Below are 22174 nucleotides of genomic sequence, written 5' to 3'. Positions count from 1 at the left end.
GTGTGTTACTGCAGCTCTGTGCGCCACAGGAAACCATCAGTGAGTCAACCATAAATGAAACACTGAAGAGCACCAACAGAAAGCCAACAGCACCTCCAAGTGGTAAAACGGAAAAGCTCCAGAGAGAGAAAGGGCTGAGATTTTATCACCATCTCAAGTTATTCAAGGAGTGTTTAACCAGCTCTGTGGGCAGTAAACCAATCATTATGACAAGAGGTCACTTTCCTCAACACGTCACACTCCTCTCAGGAGACGGCCACGTCCAGCATTAGCTGATAAACTCACTCCTCATGTCCAAAAAGACTGCTCACAGACAGTCTGATGTCCACAAACTCTGAGTGCTTCCTGGTTCTGATTCCTCTCCTCCACCTGTTTCTACAACAATAACTTTTGCTCTCTGAGTATTATAAAATGTTTGGCGCTCATCATTTATTTTCTCCCTACAACAGTGTTATGTAACCTGGTTGTGTAATAACAGATGTTAACAGTCCAAACCTCTGCCTGTCAACAATCTCTGTGCTGATATTCAGTCTTAAGACCAGGTTACACCTCCCCATATGGGACGGTGAAACCAGAAAGGGTGGGACCATGCTACTTAATAGAAGCTTGTCAGTCACATCAGTCGTCTATTATCTCCTGTTTACATTGGATACTGGCTGTAGCAGAGCCAGGGCAAAGTTTTAAGCATCGACCAGGATGGAAGAGGAGCTTGATTTGACAGAGCAGTAGCTTAACAAGGACATACACACAGTGAAATAATAGAAACACTTTCCTCTCATCACGATCTACACATTTCACTACAAATCCTTAAGTCACATTTAAAGAACTTTGGGCTAAATAGAAGAAGATGTTATTCCTCACTGAATGTTGTCAAGGTGGGAATATCATCCCAGCTACTGGGACCTGAACAACCCTGTGGATACTGAACAATGTGGCTGACTCCTCAGCAGAAACATGGTCTCCTCTTAGATCCTGGTAGACACTTGAAACTTCATGCTGGCTCTGCTACAGCCAGTATCCAGAGTAAACAGGAAATGATAGATGACTGATGTGATTGACAGGCTTTGATTAAGCCAATCAGGTTTCATGAAATTGATTTTGTGATTGCGGAAATTTGTTTTTGTGATGCTGAAATGTATTTTGTGATCGGTGAAATAGAATTCATGACCCGTGATTTTGATTTGCGTTCTGTGAAATTCATTAATGTTCTGTGAAGTGTATTTTTCTTATTTGAAATGTATTTCTGGTTTGTGTGATATATCAATGCATCTGAACTGTATTTTGTGCTTTTTAAAATATTTTTCCCATTGGCCTTCATGGCTAATTTTATTTCATTAACTTTTTTATGCATAGAACACTTTGGTATTAGGTGTTGTACAGATAAACTACCGATTGAGTTGAAAGCGACCTCGGAATACATGCACAGGAACAACATACAAACTCAACATGATACCTGCCCAGGTAAGGAGGCAAACCAGGACCCTTTGTACTGTAAGGGAGCAGCACTGACCACTGCTAACGGTGCAGCTCCGTGTGTCTGCCTCCTCTTCTCTCTGAGGCATTTAACTACTATAGTAAAAGAGAGTCAGGTTTGTTGCACAGTGCTCCGATGCTCTGCTGAGATGTGGTCCTGAACAGATGTCCTGCGTGTGTGTGTGTGTGTGTGTGTGTGTGTGTGTGTGTGTGTGTGTGTGTGTGTGTGTGTGTGTGTGTGTGTGTGTGTGTGTGTGTGTGCAGTGGATGTTGAGAGATAAACCTTAGAACAGGAGAGTTGGGAGAGAACGGGCTTTATTTGGGATAAAGTAGCAAATAAAACCAGAAGTATTCCAGCTCAAAGGATACACACAGGGGGAGTGTTAGGAGCAGGGTGTGAAATAAAGGAGTGATGACATCAAACAGGAAGCTCACTAAGTGATTAAAGCTGAAGCTCTATTTCCCTTTGAGGCTAACGACTCTGTGGCTGTGAGTTAACGTTCACTAAGCGAGTATAAAACAGCCTGAACACCGAGGTTACGCTGCTGCAGCTACAGAAACACAGAGCTGGTGTGTTTTATGAAGAAGGGCCTAGGCTCTGGGCTCCCTCTCATCTTTATAACAGCTGAGACGTAAACTGACTTTTCAGGCTTTGCTTTTGTCTGCGCCCTCTCCCTCCGCACTCTCTCCTCTGCTGACAAACCTCCGGTTCAGCTCCGACGTCAACACCGAGCAGCAGGATTTCTGAAAACAAAGAGGAGATGCGATTCAGAGGAAGTCAGAGCACAGAGTTACAGATGAAACAGGCGTCTGCCTACTTTGCCATCCTTGGCCTGGTTTCGGGCCCTGGAGAGGAGCTCCAGCAAGGCCAGCAGAAACCCCACAGTCAGTCCCAGGCCCAGGAGGAGGAAGAGGCCCCGCAGGTCGCTGGTGTGCAGGGCCTCAGAGGCGGGGGTCCTGTCCGTGCCCACACATCTGGTGGCCCACCACTTGTTCCGCAGGTAGGTCAGCTTGCCGGACTCGCTGAGCTGCAGAATGGCGTTGGTCAGGTTTTTAACCAGAGGGGAACCTGGAGAGGCAGTGAGGCAGTGAGACGGTGTGACGGCGATGGAAGAAGATGCTCAGCAGTAATCAAAACTATGGAAGCCCTAAATGGTCATGATTAAATATGATTTGATTTAATGTGTTTTCAATGGAACTCAAAGATTCTTTGTTAAAAAAAACAAAAAAAAACAAAAAAAACTTTTATTTTAGAAAACTTTGGATAATAACCAAAATGTCATTGTTCCTAAAATGTTGAAATAATCATTCTGAAATATTTAATCATAACAATTCTATATCAAAGAATTTTTAAAAAATCATATTAACTGTGCCTTAACCTCCTGACTACCAGCAGTTCAAATGTGTCCTCTGTGGAGGACATTTGTAAACCTAAATATCTTCCACTTACTTCACACCACCGAATTAACTCCTCCTGCAATCTACAGAGGACATTTAGGGTTTTTCAATGATACCCAATGTGAAAGGGCTGGGGCATTGGTACCTTTTTCTTTTTCATTAAGGAAAATGGCATCCATCAGTGGAAGTGCAATGTATGGGAAGAGGAAAAGTAAGTGTATAAAACTTTTCAACATGCAAATTTTGGCTTGAAGTTTTGGTGGCATGTTTTATATGGGACTCTTAACAACACATTTGAACATAGTCTGAATAATTTTTACTGTATTTTAGCATTGTAATATACTAGTAATATACATAATATCTGAAATATAAAAAACTTTTTTTTCTAAAAAAAATGTGTTCAGTATTCTAATAACCTCACAAAGATTGGGGAATCTTAAAATCTTTGTGATTGGACAATATTTTTTTCCTGGTGGTCAGGAGGATATTTTATAATTTAATGGCCAAATCATATATTTGTCTGTTATTTATCAAAGTGGTATTTATTTCAAAATGCCATGTCCATTTATTTAATTATGAATAGGGTTCATTGTTTTCTTGTTTTTGCACTTTACACTTTAATACTTATGTTTTGCTTGATTGCTGCTGTGACTCCTGAATTTCCCCTCGGGGATAAATAAAGTATTTTCTTTTCTTTCTTTTTTTTTGGTGATTTTGCTCCTTCATGAAAAGCTCAAAGAAACCCAAAAAGATGCTTCAGTTACCTCCAGCATCAGAACAGAGGCAAAAAGACAACGATCAACCCTGTCTGAATTTACACCAGTTAATAATTATTCTTTATTTGAGAAAAAAAAAGCTTCCTTCTCTTAGGATTAAAAACCTTAAACCTCAAATATATCTGCACGCCTCACCCAAAGGAGCGGCGATGGAGTACGCTCTCATGGCGACGACTTCCTGTGACCGCATTAGTTTACAGTACCGAGCCACAGCCAGGTCCAGAAATGCAGCTTCGCCGATGAAGGCGTAGTTTCCCTCCTGAGCCCGGCGGACCCCCTCCTCTGAGCTGGCTGCGAAGCTCTTCTTCCGCTCCATGTTCTCATAAATCCTGTGGTACAGCGGGTTTTGTGAATTCTGGGAAAGAAAAAATAAGACTTTAAACTCTAATTTTTTCAAACCTCTTAGACATTTTACAGCAGAATAAATCAGTTTTCTCTTCACATGCCTTAAAGAAGGCCATGGTGGATCCACCCTCCATCGTGCCGTATTCAATCACATCCTGGTTGGCCAGGTCCTCGAAGGTCTTGATGGAAGCATGGTTCTGGTCTGAGTGCAGCGTGGAGTTGAGGTTGCCGAAGTAGCAGGCCAGCAGCATTATGGAAAACAGCCACCAGATGGCGCTGATGAGTCGTCCAGACAGAGCTTTGGGGTGAGGACCAGCACCTGAAAGCAGACCAGAGGACGTTTGGTCAGAGAAGACTCCCGATGTACGACCTACAAACACCATCCGTCACATTTCTGCACCACTGATTGAGTTTTCTGTCGTTTCTCCATCTGACACCTTCATTTTCTTTGGGCTGATGCACTCAGTCTGCACCTTTTGTCCAGCATGAAGTCTGCTAATGTCATGAAAAGGCTGCAGTGTGTGTTTGTGTGTGTGTGATTATCTGTGTGTGGCTCAGACGTCTGCTGTGTTACCTTGCAGAGTCAGAGCTCCTGTGATGTACCAGAAGCTGTGCAGCAGGGTGAAGCTCTGCTGCTCTGTGTCCGGCTCTGACCATTCAGATGGGCTGAGCCTGCAGGAAGACAGAGCGTGGTCCAATGAGCCTCTGAGAGCGTCTGACCACAAACATCAGCTGTAGCCCACCTCCATGTCCTGAGATCTGCAAAACCTTCTAACAGTTCTCTGAGGAGCTTGCACTGACCTGCCCACCAGGAACATGCAGACCCCTGTGAGCAGGAAGGCGATGAGGATGCCGGCCCACATGTCGGAGGAGAAAGGGGACAGCAGGCTGAAGCCGCTCTCCTCCGAGGCAGCGTCCCTACGCAGGATGAAGCCGATCCCCGTCTGCATGAAGGGCGTGGTCATGTCCACGTACTGCTCTCTGATCGCCGTGAGGGTCAACGGGGCCACTGCCAGGTCAGCGTCCTTATCAAAGGAACAGAAAAACACCAACAAAATGTGGTGACACAGGACAAGGTGGTGAGAACAGTTTTATGATGAATACAAAGAAAATGCTGTTTATCACTTTCTAAGAAACTTACTTTCTCATCAAAACAACAACAACAACAAACACAAAAATGACTTCAAATCTTTAATAAACACATTAAAGATCACAGTTCCATCGATAAATACAGAAGCACAATCATTACAGAACATCACATGTTCATTACTTGCTGGATGCATTACTGCAACTCTCTGTGTTGTGGTCTGGACCAGTACTCTATCTTCATCTGGTTCAGAATGCAGCTGCTCGCCTGTTGACTGATACCAAAAGACGGGAACACATAACCCCAGTACTGGCCTCTTTAAAATGGTTTCCAGTTAGCTTTAAAACTCTGAGTGGTCCGACTCCTTCCCGTCTTTCTGATCTGTTGTCTGTTCATGTTCCGGCTGGAACCATGAGGTCCAGTTCTCAGTTGATCTTAAATACTGCTTAAATCTAAATCTTGAGGCCACAGAGCCTTTTCTGTGGCAGGTCCTAGACTCTGGAAGAGCCTCCCATTCAATATTAGATCTACACAAACACTGAAGCACTTTAAACCTTTACTAATGACACACTTCTATTGACTGATCATTTGACTTCATTCATTTATTGTTTTGTGGGTGTTTTTCTTGTGGTTTATTTCATTTTACTATATTTTATTTTGTTTACTTATTTTTTTACTCATTTACTCATTTATTTATTTATCTATTTATTTATTTATTTATTTATTTATTTATTTATTTATTTATTTTAATGCCTGTTCCATTGCAGTTTTTAATTTACTTATAAACTATCTGTATTTTGCTTGTACAGCACTTTGGGCTGCTTGAATTGTTGTAAATGTGCTTTATTAATAAATTTGACCTCGACCAACAATACAAATGTATGAATGTGTACAAATATGTACATATAAATATAATAAGGAAAGAATGGAAGCCCAGAGAGGCCATTAGGGGGAAAAACATTAATCTGTTTTCAGTGATATGAAAGTGATATAAATTCACTTCCCTGATTAAGGATTTTAAAGCCACTGATAAACTAAGTGTGAGAGCAAAGAAAAGTCACCTATGGGTAAACATGGAAGAGCCAAAGACCTCTGAGTAACTCACCCCTCTGATGACCTCGCCAATCATGCCGTTCCAGGTCCCGCTGCTGTCCATGCTCCCGTAGCGACCGTCCTTCACCAGGTGAACTTTGTATGTGAGGCCCAGTTTTTGGGCGAGCTCTGAGATCAGGTCGATGCAGTAACCTTCCAGCTTGGAGCCTTTACCCATTGTGTACGGGTCCTCCTGTTGGACAAACAACACCATAATGACAAAAAGAAGCTGAGCTGAGGAGCTAATCTCAGAACTTGTAAAAAATCTAAATCTACAGGATGTGAAGATTTTTCAAAGTGTGAGGTGTAAGGTTCAGGAAAGAGTTGTTAATCCTCTTTGAATCAACACGTTTGGATCGGAGTCTTTAAAATGGTAATAATGTCTTATTACTGAGAGAAATCAAAGCCTGACAGGTTAAAAACAACTCTTTTCTCTTCACAAAGAGTTGGTCTCACAGATGCTGCCCTGGCTTTCTACAAACACAGAGAGGGACGGAGAATACCTTTATGGTGGTGATGGATAACTCCTTGGCATCTAGAATGGAAAACACAAGCAGCACATTAAACCCTGGGTCCTCTTGATAGAGTGAGTTAACATAATCAGGCATGAGCATCAGCACAGATGAGAGGGGATTGAGCCTGCGCCAGTTCTTTGGCTGCTTTGGTTCAGTGTCTTATGTGCTGTGTGAGCGCCTCTGAAACCTAATGAAGCGTTGGATTTCTTTGAGTGGCTCCGTGTGTTTTTCTCTCGGTCACAGCAGTAAATAAGCCAAACAGCCAGCCAGGGACAATGGCAGCGTTGTTGCTGCTTGTTTTTCAGGAGACCTGGAGAAAAGAGGGCTTCAGTCTGAAACTGGGCCCTCGTTGAGGGGATCAAAGCTGGGCCCCTCCTCAAAGATGTCTGTCACCCAAGATGCAAGTGGCAATAACTGCAGTTGCCTGACTTTCCAGCAGAGGCTGACCCAAAAAGTGAGTCATACTCCAAAGAGCTTCATGTTGAAGTGCACAGGTTGGATCAGCTGATGCTGCTGAGCCTCCATGCTTCATCTGCAGGTTCACCGTCTGACCCAAGGCTCTGCCACCTATGGCTCTTTGACTCATTTTGCTTCTTGTAGCTTTAAAAAATATATTATTGAAAACAAAAAAACAAAACAAAAACTAAACTAAACTAAACTAAAAAAAAAGAAAACATTTTTCTTACAGAGGGTATTGATGGTTAAAGACACTAAATAAATCCTGCGTTAACATTTAGTTGAACTAAATCTTCATCCCATCTGTCAATAAAGCCTGCCACCGCTCTACTTCACCTCCTACAACATCAACAGCCCACCAACTTTCCATGCACCTGTGGATAACCTCAAGTTTTACAGCCCTGGGAAGATAACTACATCTACAAAAAGACTAATCTGGAAGAAAATACTGATTTTAATCCTGTGTGGATGAATTCATTTAACTGACAATGTGTCGGCTTAATACATGTTAATATGTGGCAGGACATTAGCAAACAACAGAAAATGATGAGTTTAGCTTTGTTATCAATATACATCATCAAATTTAAGTATTCTTTCAAAAATATGGATTTCTTTTTGCAAACTTATTAAATTTCAATTCTTTTTGATTTTTGCAAATTTTTTGAAATTTCAATCTAGTTGAAATTTTTGAAAAATTTGTCAAATTACCATTGTTTTGGAACCAATGCAAATTTATTAAATTTCTTATACTGAAATTTCAAAAAATTGTCAACATAAGAAAAAAAACAACAACAACAACAAAAAAAACGTTTTAAATAAAAAAAAAAATGTTTTTTTTTTTTTATTTCACTATTTGGGATTTTTTTTTAAAGCAATAAAAAAATTAAATACCCAGACATCACAAGTACAATTTCCTAAATTCAAAAAAATGTCTTGTTCAGATTATTACTCACTAGGTTTTAATTTTGTTTAGAATTGCTCAAACTTTTTAATCCTTATTGTGAAGATAAAGTTTATTTTGTGGCTTGAATGACTTTCTTCCAGCTGAGCTGGGAAAATGCCTCCTATGAAAGCAAAGCTTGCAGACCCCTGGGCCCTGTTCTACGAAGCAAGTTCAGTCTAACTAGATAGCCTTGGAGCTACCACGCTGAACTGAGCGCGGTAGCCGGCAATCTCGCTACACGGCTTTACGACGCTGGTTATCAACCTTATAAGTGGATCCAGCTAGGCAATGAGCGCGTGCACAGATATAAGGCGGAGCCCGCTGCATCTGACCAATCGCGAACATGGAGCAGTCTGGAGCGTCAGAGCAGGCCGGAGAGAGAAGGACCACATACTTCACTCAGGAGGAGCAGGAGGTGATCATGAGGAAGTATGACGAGCTGAAACATGTAATTAATGTAATTAACACCGTCGCCGCTGCTAAAGCACGGAAGGAGTGCTGGCAGAAAATTGCTGACAGTCTAAATGCGTAAGTGTAGTGGTGTAGTGCAAATAAAATATTTTGTGCCATTATCATCCTGAAATAGTGCTGTTCACCATGACCTTTTACTGTAACATGCAACATATATGATTTATTTCTTACGTGAATTTATTCATTTGTTCATTCCTATCGTGTTTATATTTTTTGTGTGATATGTAGCCCACATGAGTCCTACATGAATTCCTGTCACAATTTTAATACGGGCGATAAAATATTGTCATGGAACAGAAGTGTTGGCATTGAAGAACTTATTACGGCAATGAGAGTTCTTCATTCCCTTTAACTACCTGTAGAAAGTGTCATATACTACCAACCCCTCCCTGGAAAACCGGTAACTTTCATAAAGGTAGTCATCAGAAAAAGAGAGTGGGTCGGGCTCCGATGTCCACGGGATCCTCTAAGAACGGACAAGCCATTTTTTCGTGAGGGCTCATTGGTCAGTGGGCGGGGTTTTTATGGTCCGCAAGTTCAATCTGGAACCTAACCTGCCCCGGAGCAGGTTAGCCGTTCAGCGTGCGTTGCCATGGAGACTCGCCTCGCTAAGGAGTGATCCCGTGTCGTAGTACAGGGAATCCGAAACCTATCCTCAAAGCTACCTCGCTAGGCAGTAATCCTGCTTCGTAGAACAGGGCCCAGGTCTGACCTAGTCTTTCTAACAAATGCTCCCCTCCCCACCATATCCTGCAGCTGTCCTTTCAAAATAAAAGGATTCAAAAGGTCTGCTTTATAATTGATTCTTCCTTCCCATTCCTGACTTGTCATCGGGCCAAGTGTTTGTATGAGAAGTCTGTATAAATTATATTACGATTTGATTATAAAGAATAAGAGGCGTGTCCTCTTAGATTTACTGGTTGAAGCTGCTAGTTGTCTGGACTTTAACCTCTGGGCTGTGTTTGTTGGAGCCCTTACTGCAGGTCTTACTCTCTGCCTGCTGTTGGCTTTCCTCTGCAGAGGAGACAGCAGGTCGGGGCAATGAGTGTCTCTGATCATGTGTTCACACGCAGGAAAATAAATACAAGCATGTTCTGTTTGATAACTACACTACAAAAAACTGAAATATTTTCAAGTGTTTTTTGTCTTATATTCAGTAGAAAATGTCTTTTTTGACTCAATATGAGCCACATTCACCTGACCAGTCCAGAAAAATGTCTTGGTTCAAGTTACTTACAGACAAAAATGAGGTCTGAATTGCTTGAAACAATTCCAAAAAAAATCTAATTTTTTGTCTTTGAATAACTTGAAACAAGACATTTGCTCTCATTAAGTATAAAAAAAACATTTTCTACTGAAAATTAGACAATACCACTTGAGAGGAGTTCAGTTTTTTGCAGTGTGTGCTCCTCTCGACCTCCAGCTGAATTCTAGCCCTGCCCTCTTTTCCATATATGGTCATTTCTGGCTGCTAAAAACCCACTGGTGGCTTCATAAAGCCTTTGCCTGTTATTTTTACAGCTATGCTTTGGTTTTGTCCATCACGTAGCCTGTGCAGGGCATGGCGCCCCCTCCTTCCCCTGACATTCGCCCTGACACTTTGGGCTGCTTTCTGTTTCACAGGACTGTGACCAATAGTATTCCCAGCATGTCCAGCAGGCCCTAACATGCCCTGCCAGGGCCGGTCAGCGAGAGGAGGGGGGGGGCAACGGAGGTGCCAGGGGTGCATGTTCATTATAATAGCATGTGCTAACAAAAGCAGGCCTGGTGGGGTCACATACAGCCTGTGACACCCCATCAGCCCCCCTGCTGGGAGGATGGCAGGACCTAGGATGTGCGGAGATGCCTGTCAGTTCAAGGCCTGCCCACGGAGCCCCCTCCCCCTTACGATTAATTGATTTATCACAGTGCTTTCTGGACCTCAGCACGACGGCTGGTGAGAAATGGGATGCTGCCACAGTGGACGGCGCCCCCTCTGTGTTTGAGAAGAGTCCAGCAGGGCAAAGGGAGGGGAAGAGTCCAGAGCGAGGAATGATTTGAGAGCGTGACCCTGGTCTCATGGGTCAGCCAGAGCCCGCTGAGCTTTAACTCTGCAGACAGTCAGCAAGAAGCCACCCCATTGACTGGGAGAGAACTGAAAGCTTGAGTAGACAATTTACTACAGAAGGCTTTCATCTGTAAATAATCTTTAAGTTCTAACAGGAACAATCAAATGGGCCAGCAGAATAAAAATAAAAGTCTGATGGTTGTCTGTCCACCTTTATGAACATCTCACCTGCCTGATCACCTGTGCACACACTCATATTAGCAGGCTCTCCTCCATGCTAACGTTTGAGCTTGCTGTAGATGATGGTTTGATCCAGTCAGCAAAGATGCAAAGGTGCTGAGCTCTTCAGTACAACGCTGAGCATGAATCTTTTCTTAGAGAGCATCTGACACCTTTAGCTTCACCTTCCCTCAAAATCAGGAACACACTGACTGATTTCTGAAATATATATTTCCCTGGACCGATATGTGGGGATCATGAAGAGCCAGAGTGTAAGATGATCCACTAAAATGCTTCACAGACACTTCATTCAAAAGAAAAACATATTACAGTGGAAAAAAATGTAAAGCTTAAAGAAGCCAGAGAAGAAACAGGAGCTGTCTGGATCCTCGAGGATTCTCTCTTTACGTCACAGGGAGACTTGAGTTGCAAATTTAAGGACTTGAGACTTGTTCTACTTACTCTGACAAAAGACCCAACTTGACCTTGACTTGGTCTTGGTCCATTTTTATTCACGCTCTATTCAAATGACTGCACCAGTCCTTCACCCTTCATCACCTACCTCAAATACTCAGATGACAGCCATTCTAGCCCTGCTCCCAGACAATAACTCCACCCTGGACTACCACAGTACTATCTCGCACTTCACCAAGTGGAGTGAAGACAACCACCTCCACCTCAACGTCAAAATAACAAAAGAACACATCTTGTTTCCCCCCACATCCCAGCACCCCATCACCATCAATACACCATCTCCCCACACCCAGTCTATCTGCACTTAACAGCAAGGCCATCCACAGCATCACAACCACAAAAGAGCAGGACATTACACACCCACTCAACCGGTGCCTCACTCCGCTGCCTTCAGGACGCAGGTACAGGACAACAAGGTGCAATAAGGCTCGCCTTGGGAGGAGCCTCATCCCCCAAACCATTGCCGCTCTGAATGATAGGCCCCACTGAATGTCTATGTGCTTTTGTGCTGTAACTTGTTGCTGTCTTTGTTGTTGTTGAAATTGTACAGTGCTGTGAAAATGAATTCGACCCTGGGGACAATAAATCTAATCTAATCTATCTAATCTAATCTATTCTTTATGACCTGAGACTTAGGCTTGAAACAGATCGTTTGAAAGGACATTACTTCTTTAATTAAAATATTAGCTTTTTTTCATTTCTTAGGTAGGATGAAATTAGAAATTATGTTTTATATGAAACATGGTTGTGCAATTTTATAGTGCAATGCACACTGCACAGACTAGCAGCAGTCATGGAGGTGACTAGACCAAGAAAAACTTAACTCAGGTTTGGGGATCATGTTTGCAAATGAGGGTATGTAGAAGAGGACAATGGTACGCAACGTCGGCAGCTCAGAAATCAGTGACACGACCACCACAACACCCAACCTCATCCATCACTACAAACCCACAAAGAAAGGTAAGGGGAATGTGTCTGTAGCATGGACTGTATAAAGAATGGACAGCGTGGCTCCGCCATTTATCATTGTATGGTTTTGAAGCCAAAATTCCCCCGTCACAGGAGCAGCCATTGGCAGCAATTGTGCAGCCAGAGTCTGTGCAGTAGAGACGATGAGGGATTCTGGGAGAATCTGAGTGGAGCCTGGTGACAAAACTAATAATTTTTTTTCTTTTGAGAGTCTAATCACTTCTTGGCTCTACCTCCAGACATATTTTACAATCCCCGAAAAAAACACACAGGAACGGCAGCTGTCAATCATCGTTAAACATCGCATAAAGCCTCATTTTTAACCTCATATAACTAATGAAAACGAAACTTTTCTGAAAAAAGAGGATTAAAATCCAAGACAGCCAAATGATATCTTCAAATCACCACAACAATCAGATGTGAGAAACATTTCTTCGTTTCCACTCTGTGTTTGCCAGCTCACACACAGAGTGGGCACAGAGCTAAGTTCAGTTCACAACAATTTTAACAAACTAGTCCATGTTCATAGAACATTTTTGAGAACTTTGAGCTTCATGGTCCATTAACTGAACTAGTACTGCTACACGTTCTCTTTTTAGTGAAGCCATTTGTGCTTTAATCCATATCCCTCTGTGACAGAAAAAAACATGACTGTATTGTGTGAAGTGTCTGGAGGATGATAGATGCTTTAAGCATGGAGAGTGCCGCAGTAGATCTGACTGATGTTGCTGTGACTCACAGGGCTCAGCACCTCCAGTCACCTTTTGAATAATCCCCTTAGCTCTCAGCACCTTTTGGTGTCCCTCAGATTGTGAGCAGTGGCTCACTGCCTCAGGAGTGGACGGCGCTCACGTTCCTGTTCAGGAGTTATAAACTGAGCAGTTCTGTTTATAATAATATATGAGAGTGTTCAGTGAAAGCACTCATTTTTCCTTGTTGATGCACAATGGTGCAGTCCAGTGTATATGTCTGCTCAATGAAATGTGTGGCAAAGGGTCTTTAGCTAACTCACTGGTTTGTCAAATGAATCAAAGGTTAATTAGAAAGGCTACTCTTGCTACCATGAATGCTACCATAGCTTAAAAAAACTAATGTTAAGTTTAGGATGTGCGTTAGATGAATGTGACTTTATGTTATATAATAATACTTTATGTTTAAGTAATTAACGGTTTGGATTTGATGACCAGGCAGACAGCTGGGAACCAGACACCCAGGAGGTGATATTGCCACAGCAGACACTGCTTCATTAATGATTATATGAGTAACATCATTTTCTGATGATCAAATTCATTAAGATTAGGGATGCAAATTATTGAGCAACTCATGAATTGATAATTGTTTCATCTTGTCGATTGATATTCAATTAATTGATAAGCTGCGATTTTTCTGAGAAGCTGAATTTCCCTCTGAATCAACAGGTTCCTTTTTACAAAAATGCTATCTTTCCTATGAAAGAGAAAATGCAACCATATTCCATAATCCATATTCCTTAATAAAAAATATTCTTAACAGCAGGGAGCAACACATTCACAAATGGAACACTGCAATGACAAGGCTACTTTAAGGCTACCTGAAACATGTAAATAAATAAATGCCCTGTCTGTTAGGAGCAAACTAAACTTGCAAACTTAGGAAAACACTTGTGCGCAGCTTTTCTTGTTTGTGTGTGTGTGTGTGTGTGTGTGTGTGTGTGTGTGTGTGTGTGTGTGTGTGTGTGTGTGTGTGTGTGTGTGTGTGTGTGTGTGTGTGTGTGTGTGTAAATGTGCGCACGTATTTGTGTGTCTGTGAAGGCGATAGGGCATTGACAGCTGGGGGCAGGAGAGCGTGTGCTGTATCTTCACAGAGAAGGCTGTGGCAGATGTTTCTTGTGGTAGTTTTATTATACGGAATGAGCTTGTCTCTGTGTGAAAATGCTTACACGTGTATGTGTGTCTGTCAACGAGTTGGTGGTTGAACTTCACCGCGCGTGAAACAGCGTGAGCCACCGCAAGGAGAAATGTGAACACGATGATGTACAATGACATCAGGTCATGTTAATTAGATGAATACGGCTGTTTAGTCCGTCAATTAAAAAACAAAAACAAGGTACAGACTTGATTTATGAGAAAGGTAACTGTATCACTCCTGCTGTGATCTGGGGCTATATGGAAAGTTAAATTAACTGGGCTTTCGGGGGGGCGGGTGCCTCCGTTGGGAGGGCGGGTCACCCCCCTATACAATGGTAGGGGAAACACTGGTCAGGAGTGAGCCCTGTGAGCAGCCTGTTCACAGTTAGACCAGCTGCTGAAAACACTCGCTCAGCAGGGACAGACGTGCCACATATAACCAGGTATTTCCGTGGAAGGTTTGCTACTCTTGGAAACCTGCCTTCATTAACCTTCCACCATGCTGCAGGACTTGAGTCAAAGAGTGGAAGTGGATTTTTCAGAAAGTTGTCCATTTCTTTTCGTTTGTCTTGTTGTTGTTGTTGTTGTTGTTGTTGTTGTTGTTGTTGTTGTTGTTGTTGTTGTTGTTGTTGTTGTTGTTGTTGTTGTCAGAGGTCTGCTTCTCTTGTGTTCCCACGTGTGCGTCAAGGATGGCTGGCACATCATGCAGGCTGGCAGAGAATTACAGCCTAAAAACGCAATTGATTGCAATTTTTTTTTTTTTTTAGTTTTTTCCTATCGACAATCAATCAATAATTGTTTAATTGTTAGCATATCTGGTATTGAGTTTCTGTTAATGCTGAAATAAACTCCACTTGTTGCTGTTGCTGTCTTTACTGATTTGAATATGACAACAGACATCAGACTTTTGTATGACTTGCCTTGGCCTGCTTGATTCTCACCATGGTGACTTGAGGCTTGTGACCTCCCACCTCTGGTGTAGGTCACTGACCAGCCCTGTAAGAACGCCATCATTGAATAGCATTCTGACACTGAGCAATGGGTAGGACGCTGACCACCTGGCTCAGGTGTTGACATGTACTTAATCTGACTGTCACCAACATTTTTAAGAGAATTCAAGCTTCACTGCCTTTGTCTTTTTAAACAATCATACAGCTTCCAATTAAAATTGTACCCACACAGATTTCATTCAGGCTAGCTCACAAAGAATTATGGGATACGTTGGAGGAGCCTTTAAAATGGAAGGAGCTTGAAACCATTAAAGGTTTCCAGGCAAAATAACCACTTTCTTCAAAGTTTGTCTCTCTTCCACAGAAAGGTCAAACCTGTTCTCTCAGGCTGTAGTATAGTTCACTGGCTAAAGCTAAGATCTGGTTCAGTCCTGCAGTTCTTCCTGTCACCCGAGCTCCCCCCTCCTAGCCACTTGCTAGCTTCTTGCTCCTCTCTGCTGCTGACACCCTGAACTCATCTGTAAATCCAAAGCTTCCACCTGTCAGCACACCCTCTGATCGAGACCTGTCTCCCTTCTCTGTCATCTCTGATCACAGACATCATCCACTCCTTCCTCACCTCTGGCTCAGTCCCTTCATCCCTCCAATCTGCTGCTGTTACCCTGATTCTCAAGAAACCTGGTTCTGACTCAAACTTCATCAATAACCTTCGTCTGATCTCCGCGTGCCATTTCTCTTCTGAGTCCTAGAAAAAACTGTTGAATCTCAGATTCTTCTTTCCTCTCTGGCAACATCTGGTTTGTTCAGCTAAAAACATTCAAATTTCTACCCTCCCCCTCAGCTCTGGTGTTCCCCAAGGCTCTGTTCTTGGTCCAATCCTTTTCATGATCTAACTCCTCCCCCTTGGCCAAACTCTCCATAGATACAAGGTGAATTTTCACTGCTATGCAGACTACACCCAACTCTACCCCGCCACCAAACCTCCCTCCTGCCTCCCTCTGTGCCAAACAGTTTCACCCTCACCCCTGCCTCCCTCTCCCCAAAGGTCAAGAGTCTGGGTGTCATCCTCAACGATACTCTGTCATTCCACACTCACATGAGTAATGTTACTGGTCTGTGTACTTCCATCTGTGCAGCACCAACGGTCCTTCCATAAACTTCAGCTTGTACTGCTTGTTGTGCTGCTGCCCGAATCATCACCAGGACTCCCTCTTCCCCCCACATCACCCCGTTCTGCAACAGCTGCACTGGCTTTCCATTATCCACTGGCTTCCCATCATCCACAGCATCAGTCCTGCTCCTAAAATCCTACTCGTCACTTTCAAAGCCCTCCATAACCTTCCCCCTCCATACCTCACTGATCTCCTCCTCATCAAGGAACCCAGCCATACCCTCAGATCTTCATCCTCCTTCAGCTTCAACCCCCCTCCCCTCCCCTTCCCCCCTGTCCTCTGTCCCCCCCTGTCCTCCAGAGCCTTCAGCTGCTCTGCCTCTGTCTCTAGAACTCCCTCCTGTCTGGTATCCCTGACACTGACTCACTGACTTTCCTCAAATCCTGCCTCAAAACTCATCTCTTCCACCTAGCCAGCAGCTCTGCTATCCATCATCAATCCATCTAATCTTTTCGAATCAATTTCTTTTTAACTTTGATCTATCTAAAATGTATTGTTATTATCCATCCATCCATTTTCTTAACCGCTTATCCTGTTCAAGGTGGCTGGAGCCTATCCCAGCTGTCACTGGGCGAGAGGCGGGGTACACCCTGGACTGGTCGCCAGCCAATCACAGGGCTGACACAGAGACAAACAACCATTCACACACACGCTCACACCTATAGACAATCTAGAGTGACCAATTAACCTGATGAGCATGTTTTTGGACTGTGGGAGGAAGCTAATAATAATAATAATAATAATAATAATAATAATAATAATAATAATAATAATAATAATAATAATAATAATATTATTATAGTTAACTTACTCCCTTTCACTTGTGCCCAACTACAAAAAAACAAACGAAAAAAAAAAAACAAATCTGCAGACTGCTCAGAACACAGGACTACTGAGCAAAGCTGAAAGAGATTAATGTGTAAGGTATCACTTGTGTAAAGTCCTTCTTTCTATTCTGTTTTTCAACAACCAGACCAAGGAGACTTTTTGACAACCCCAAGACTGCATTAAAGCTGGGGTTGGTAACTTTGGAGAACCAACAAAGTTCAAGTATGAAAGCCAACATCATCATCATCATCATCAATAGCTGACTGGACAGATTAATCCTAGATTACATTTAACCTGGATTGAAAGAGATCACTTTAGGATTGCTTTGATTCAAAGAAAAAATGTTCTGTTTTCTTTTTGTTTTGTTTGTTTGTTTTTTAGCAGGATGTAGAGTTTCAACCACTTCAACCTCCACATCCTTACTCTTTTCATCATTTAGAGGACGCTGCTTCCTCGGTCCTGGAACAGGTGCAGAATCATCCATTATGAACGTAAACCCTCAGGATATTTGGCAGAAATAATCAACCCAGCTTCCTGAGCTAACAAGCACAAAAACAAAGCAGAGAACAAAGCTGGAATGCTGCTGAGCTGCTGCTGTGCAGACTGAAATCCCTCAGATTTAGAGAGAGGATGAAGAAACAAGCAGAAACTATGTTTGTACCCTGGATTAAAAATCTGAATCAATGGATGCAAAAAAACACAATGTGTTCATGAGAGTTAAGCTTTAAAACTCACAGTAAGAGTGGAAAAAAAACAACATTCTGATATCCTGTTCTCAGAGAAACTATTCTCGGCACGGAGCAACAAGTCGGCATCCACAATAAACTTGCATGCATCAAATAAATGTATGAAATCATGTTTGACTGAACTGGCTTACTTCAAAGTGATGTAATGAAATCTGGAGTCCAACAGATATGTTGCAGTAGTATTTCTGTTATTATTGATTATTGATACCCTACGTTTATTTCTGTATGATGCATCCTGCACAGTATGCAAAGAGAAATCTTGCTCATTGGCTCTGACCTCTAAGACAGATGGTTCAAAGTTTAGCCTGGATATTTGTGTAAAAATAACAGCAGGTCTTATAATCAAACATGTATAAATCAGTTAGTTTAGGAGAGTTAAGGGATTAAAGACGCAGCTCAGACATGGAGAGTGTCACGTTATAGCTGTTATTCTCAGTCAGATCAGTGAAGTGTGGCTGTGAGATGAACCCTGACCACCTTAAATGTGATGCACAGCTCTAAATGAAGCTCTGTGTGAGGCAGAGCAGGTGTGTTTCAGTCTTACCTGCAGTGACGCTCCATGCAGTCAGAGCTGCCACACTGAACACCAAAGACAAGCAGCTCTTCATGTTTTCACAAACCTCTCAAACCTGATGGATCAATCCAGAAAACATGTCTGAAATAAAACATATCCTCAAAGGCTGCTTCCTGATTTAAAATCTTTATAATATGTGATGAAAATCTAACGCTCCAGAGCTCCTTACCTCAGTGATGTCTCAGCTCTATGTGTGCTCGATGGACAGCTCCAGGCCAATGTGCAAGAAAACTGCAAGTCCCAGAAGTGTGCAGGGGGATGGGTGGGTGCACAAGAATGTAGTAGGGGTTTATATGGGGAGCCGGGGGGAGGAGATATGACCCTCAGAGTAAGAAGAAACTTGTGATGAGTGAGGCAAGTTCAGGGGGAAAAACAAAGTCATAACATCCAGATGTTTTCTCAGAAACCTCCTCCTCACATGAAGAAACAACACATCATCTATGCACCAATAAATCTACACACCAAAATCACAAGTGTAAATTCAATATCCACAGTGTTAAATTTATCACTTTCCCTGAGTTTATATAACTCATGGACTCAGAGTTAAATCAACACTTAATATAAGATAATATATATAAGATAATATTTCACTTTAGAAATTTAGGTTAGCCTGTTGAGTTTGAGTTTTTTGAGGTGATGATTTGAAATGAAATCAAAACAACTCCAAGAATCGAACACTTCACTCTGAACTGGCCTAACACTTGGAATTTGGGGGGGGGGGGGGGGGGGGGGGGGGGACTGTGTACCGCCCTACATTACTAAAACTGTTAGTCTGCATGTTCTGGGTCAGTTGGTCTGATTTCCAACAACCTTACTTCATGTGCTAACAGGGCCACTTTCTTTCAGTAAGATTACATAACAAGGGAGTTGGGGGTGGGGTTAGGGTAGGGGATGTTCAATGAGCTTATGCATGGATGGATGGGACGTCTCAGGGAAGCAGAGGAAGAAGGTTGAGGGTTTTGGTGGCTCTTCTTCCTGAGTGACCCCCAGGGACTCTTGAAAATATGTGAAACGGTGAAACATAAAGGATGTAATCATCATCAGCTGAAGCTCAGAGGGGACGTTAAAAAATACCTAAACACACCTGGTATCCTTCATCATTTGTCTGGAAAAAATCTTTTTGATGATATGAGTTATTCCTAAAGTTCAGTCTGGTTACCTCAGTCAGTTTTCTCCTTCCTGCAGGCTTCTCACTTCGTCTTTAAACAAACTGACTTATTTGCACAAACTCTTCAAAAACAAAAAAGTGATTTCATTGTGAAAGGAGGGGCCTCTTTCATTGCTTCTGTGAGACAAAAACATTCTCTCAGGCCTGAAGTGCTGGACGGGGCCTGGAGGTTGCAGTTGAGAGGCCAAGCCGTGCCAAACTGTCCGGATAAATACGGCTTAAAGGGAGACTCGCTGCTTTTCTCGGAATCCCAATGAAGCTGTCTTTTGTGTTTGTGTGCTGGCTGGGCGCTAATCTGCAGCGCTAAAATGAGCATGTCGCGCTTCACAAAGTCCCACAGAGCCGAGGAAGAGGACTGGCATTGTGTGACAGATCGCCAGAGGTGGCCGTCAGCTTTGGAAACCACAGGCTCTGACTGACAAATCAGAGTCCTGAGAAAGCACCCAGGGCCAGCACAGACTCTACAGTCCTCAGGGTGTGAGGATTTTTAAAGTAAAGGGTTAAAGCTGAAGGAAGAGGCTGACGTATCTGAGGTTTTAAAACGTCTCTGCTGTGGGGCTGATTGTTAACCAGGATTTTTAAAGCGGACAGGAGGTCTCTCTAAAGCTGTTCTCTGAGACAGAAACATCACTGGGAAACATAAAGTGATCAAACCAAGTCCATCATAACATCAATCTGCAACACTGAGCTGATGTGGTGTGAAAATTAAATCCTTTTTTGGAGACATTACACAACAAACATCCAGAAAATTTTAAGTCAATGAAGTAAAATGATCTGCTAATGCAGAAAAGTAAGATGTGAAAAGAGTTCACATCCTGTTTCCAGAACATGTCTGTTGCAGCTAGTTCAACTCCTAATATTTAACAACTAACCCTCCCATGGTTGACCTGTGATGTCCCAAAGTAAGACTGACATCTGGACTTGGACTGGTGACCCATCTGATACCCTGCGCCTGTCCGGATGACTGCTGTATTAAATATGGTTGTAGTCTCTGCTGCGTGCAGAGTAATGAAGCCGGGGCCATATTAGACAGGACTTGGGCTTTGAGCTTCTCTTCTGGCAGCTATAGTGCTGTAAAGTCTGTTTATTTTCTTGATGTGTAAGTGGTTTCTGGTCTTTCTGCCTCAGGCAGATTCTTGATTTACAGCAACCTTTGGACTCCTCCATCATTTTTCCAAACTTGATGTTGCCCCTTGGTCTGGTCCCATGGCTCCAGCCTCCAGTGACCCCGAAAGGAAACAGTGGGATAGTTTTGGGGCTTGCAAACTTCTCGGGCCCACCACTCCCAAAGTATTGTGGGTGGTGGGCTGGTTGTTAAGCTGGTTTGGTCACCTTGGGGGTTTTCAACAAAGAAAAAGTAGAACATTTCCTGTTCACATATTTCCGTATCAAATCGTTGCCCTTAATTTTACAATATTGGGTGAAAAATGAAATTATAAGCAGTTTTTGAAGGTGTTTCAGTGGTATAGATAGTTGGCTGATGGGGGTTATTTTGAACAGGAAATAGAAAAACACACTGGAAGTTATCATTCACATGGGATAAGTGTCACGGGAGGGTCTCTGGTAGAATCACCCCCCTAAGGTCAGTTTTTGGTGTGATCACACAGGATGTTTCCGAGTGAAAACCCGGCACAGACCCACTGGGATTTAGCAGCAGCACCTCACTCTGCAGCTCACAGCCAGCCGCACAGTCAAATAAAAGGAGATGTCCACATTCGGTTACAGTCAAACAAGGTCTATTGAAAACTTCTAGAAATGTAGAATAAATTCAATTATGATCACATGATTAGTGAGCATTACTTTAAAGCTGCAGACAGTGCAGAGAGTCAGAATACTGATCCAGATAAACACCGGTATCTCCAGTTTCAGCTTTGACATTCCTTTTCATCTGCAGCTCAACCTGACCTGATCACTTCAGTCAAACACTTCTGAAAAATGATTTTAACTCTGGTGTCGACTTTCCTCAGCCCAAATGAAGTGTTCTTGAAGGACTAACTGATGCTGTGTGGTTGTGAAAGTGAGCAGAAAAAGTTGTGCAAGAAGTTTGCATGAATCTAACACTACTGCTGTCAGAAATATATCAAGTTACACTGAGGAGAACTGATCCAGCTGGTCCAGCTCTGCAGAGGTCTCAGTCCTGGAGGAACCGATGAATACTTTAAGGGGGGAAAACAAAACCTGCAGAGGTTGTTATTCCTAGGTTTTTAGATCCGTACTCCTAAAAATCTGAACCTGGGTGGCGAGCAGGACTTCAAAGCTGTTTTTCTCTCTTTAACTGCTCCAGCTTTGAGTCTTTGTTCTGGAGCAGTCCCCCATCCTGCAGGGGGTCTGTTTTGTAGCCAGGGAAGTTGAACGAGGTGATGGCTGGTAAACGCAGACCCAGGCACAGTCCATAATTAGAGTCTGTGCAGGCTCTGCCAAAACAAAGGCCAAAGGCTTTCCATGTCAGCTTGTGTTAAGCTCAGTTTAACGGTCTTTAGCGCGCTAAAGACAGGGCTTTGTCTGTGAGCTCCGGCAGACGCTGACAGATTCATGTGTTAATGAAAGAAACCAGCAGTGAAACAAGCCGTAATATTCATCTGAGA

At 42.8% G+C, this 22174-nt stretch overlaps 1 protein-coding gene across 1 annotated transcript; it reads right to left on the bottom strand.

Moving 5' to 3' along the window:
• Positions 1–1769: 1769 nt before the first annotated feature.
• Positions 1770–18738, bottom strand: LOC141798721 (putative glutamate receptor). Its single transcript, XM_074680525.1, has 10 exons — positions 18591–18738; positions 18392–18476; positions 6675–6706; positions 6185–6364; positions 4794–5017; positions 4567–4664; positions 4094–4311; positions 3783–4002; positions 2292–2542; positions 1770–2217 (listed from the first exon to the last, which is right to left on the bottom strand). The coding sequence occupies exons 2-10, from the start codon at positions 18453–18455 to the stop codon at positions 2119–2121; spliced, it is 1386 nt and encodes a 461-aa protein (XP_074536626.1). The 5' UTR covers positions 18456–18476; positions 18591–18738; the 3' UTR covers positions 1770–2118.
• Positions 18739–22174: the final 3436 nt, after the last annotated feature.

This window comes from Halichoeres trimaculatus, unplaced genomic scaffold (assembly GCF_033239565.1).
Source record: "Halichoeres trimaculatus isolate MK-OKI-2021-1 unplaced genomic scaffold, fHalTri1.1 fHalTri1_scaffold_11, whole genome shotgun sequence".
In the NCBI taxonomy this organism is placed as follows: Eukaryota; Metazoa; Chordata; class Actinopteri; order Labriformes; family Labridae; genus Halichoeres; species Halichoeres trimaculatus.
Note: the sequence above shows the minus strand (reverse complement) of the source record. Positions and strands in the feature narration are given on the sequence as shown.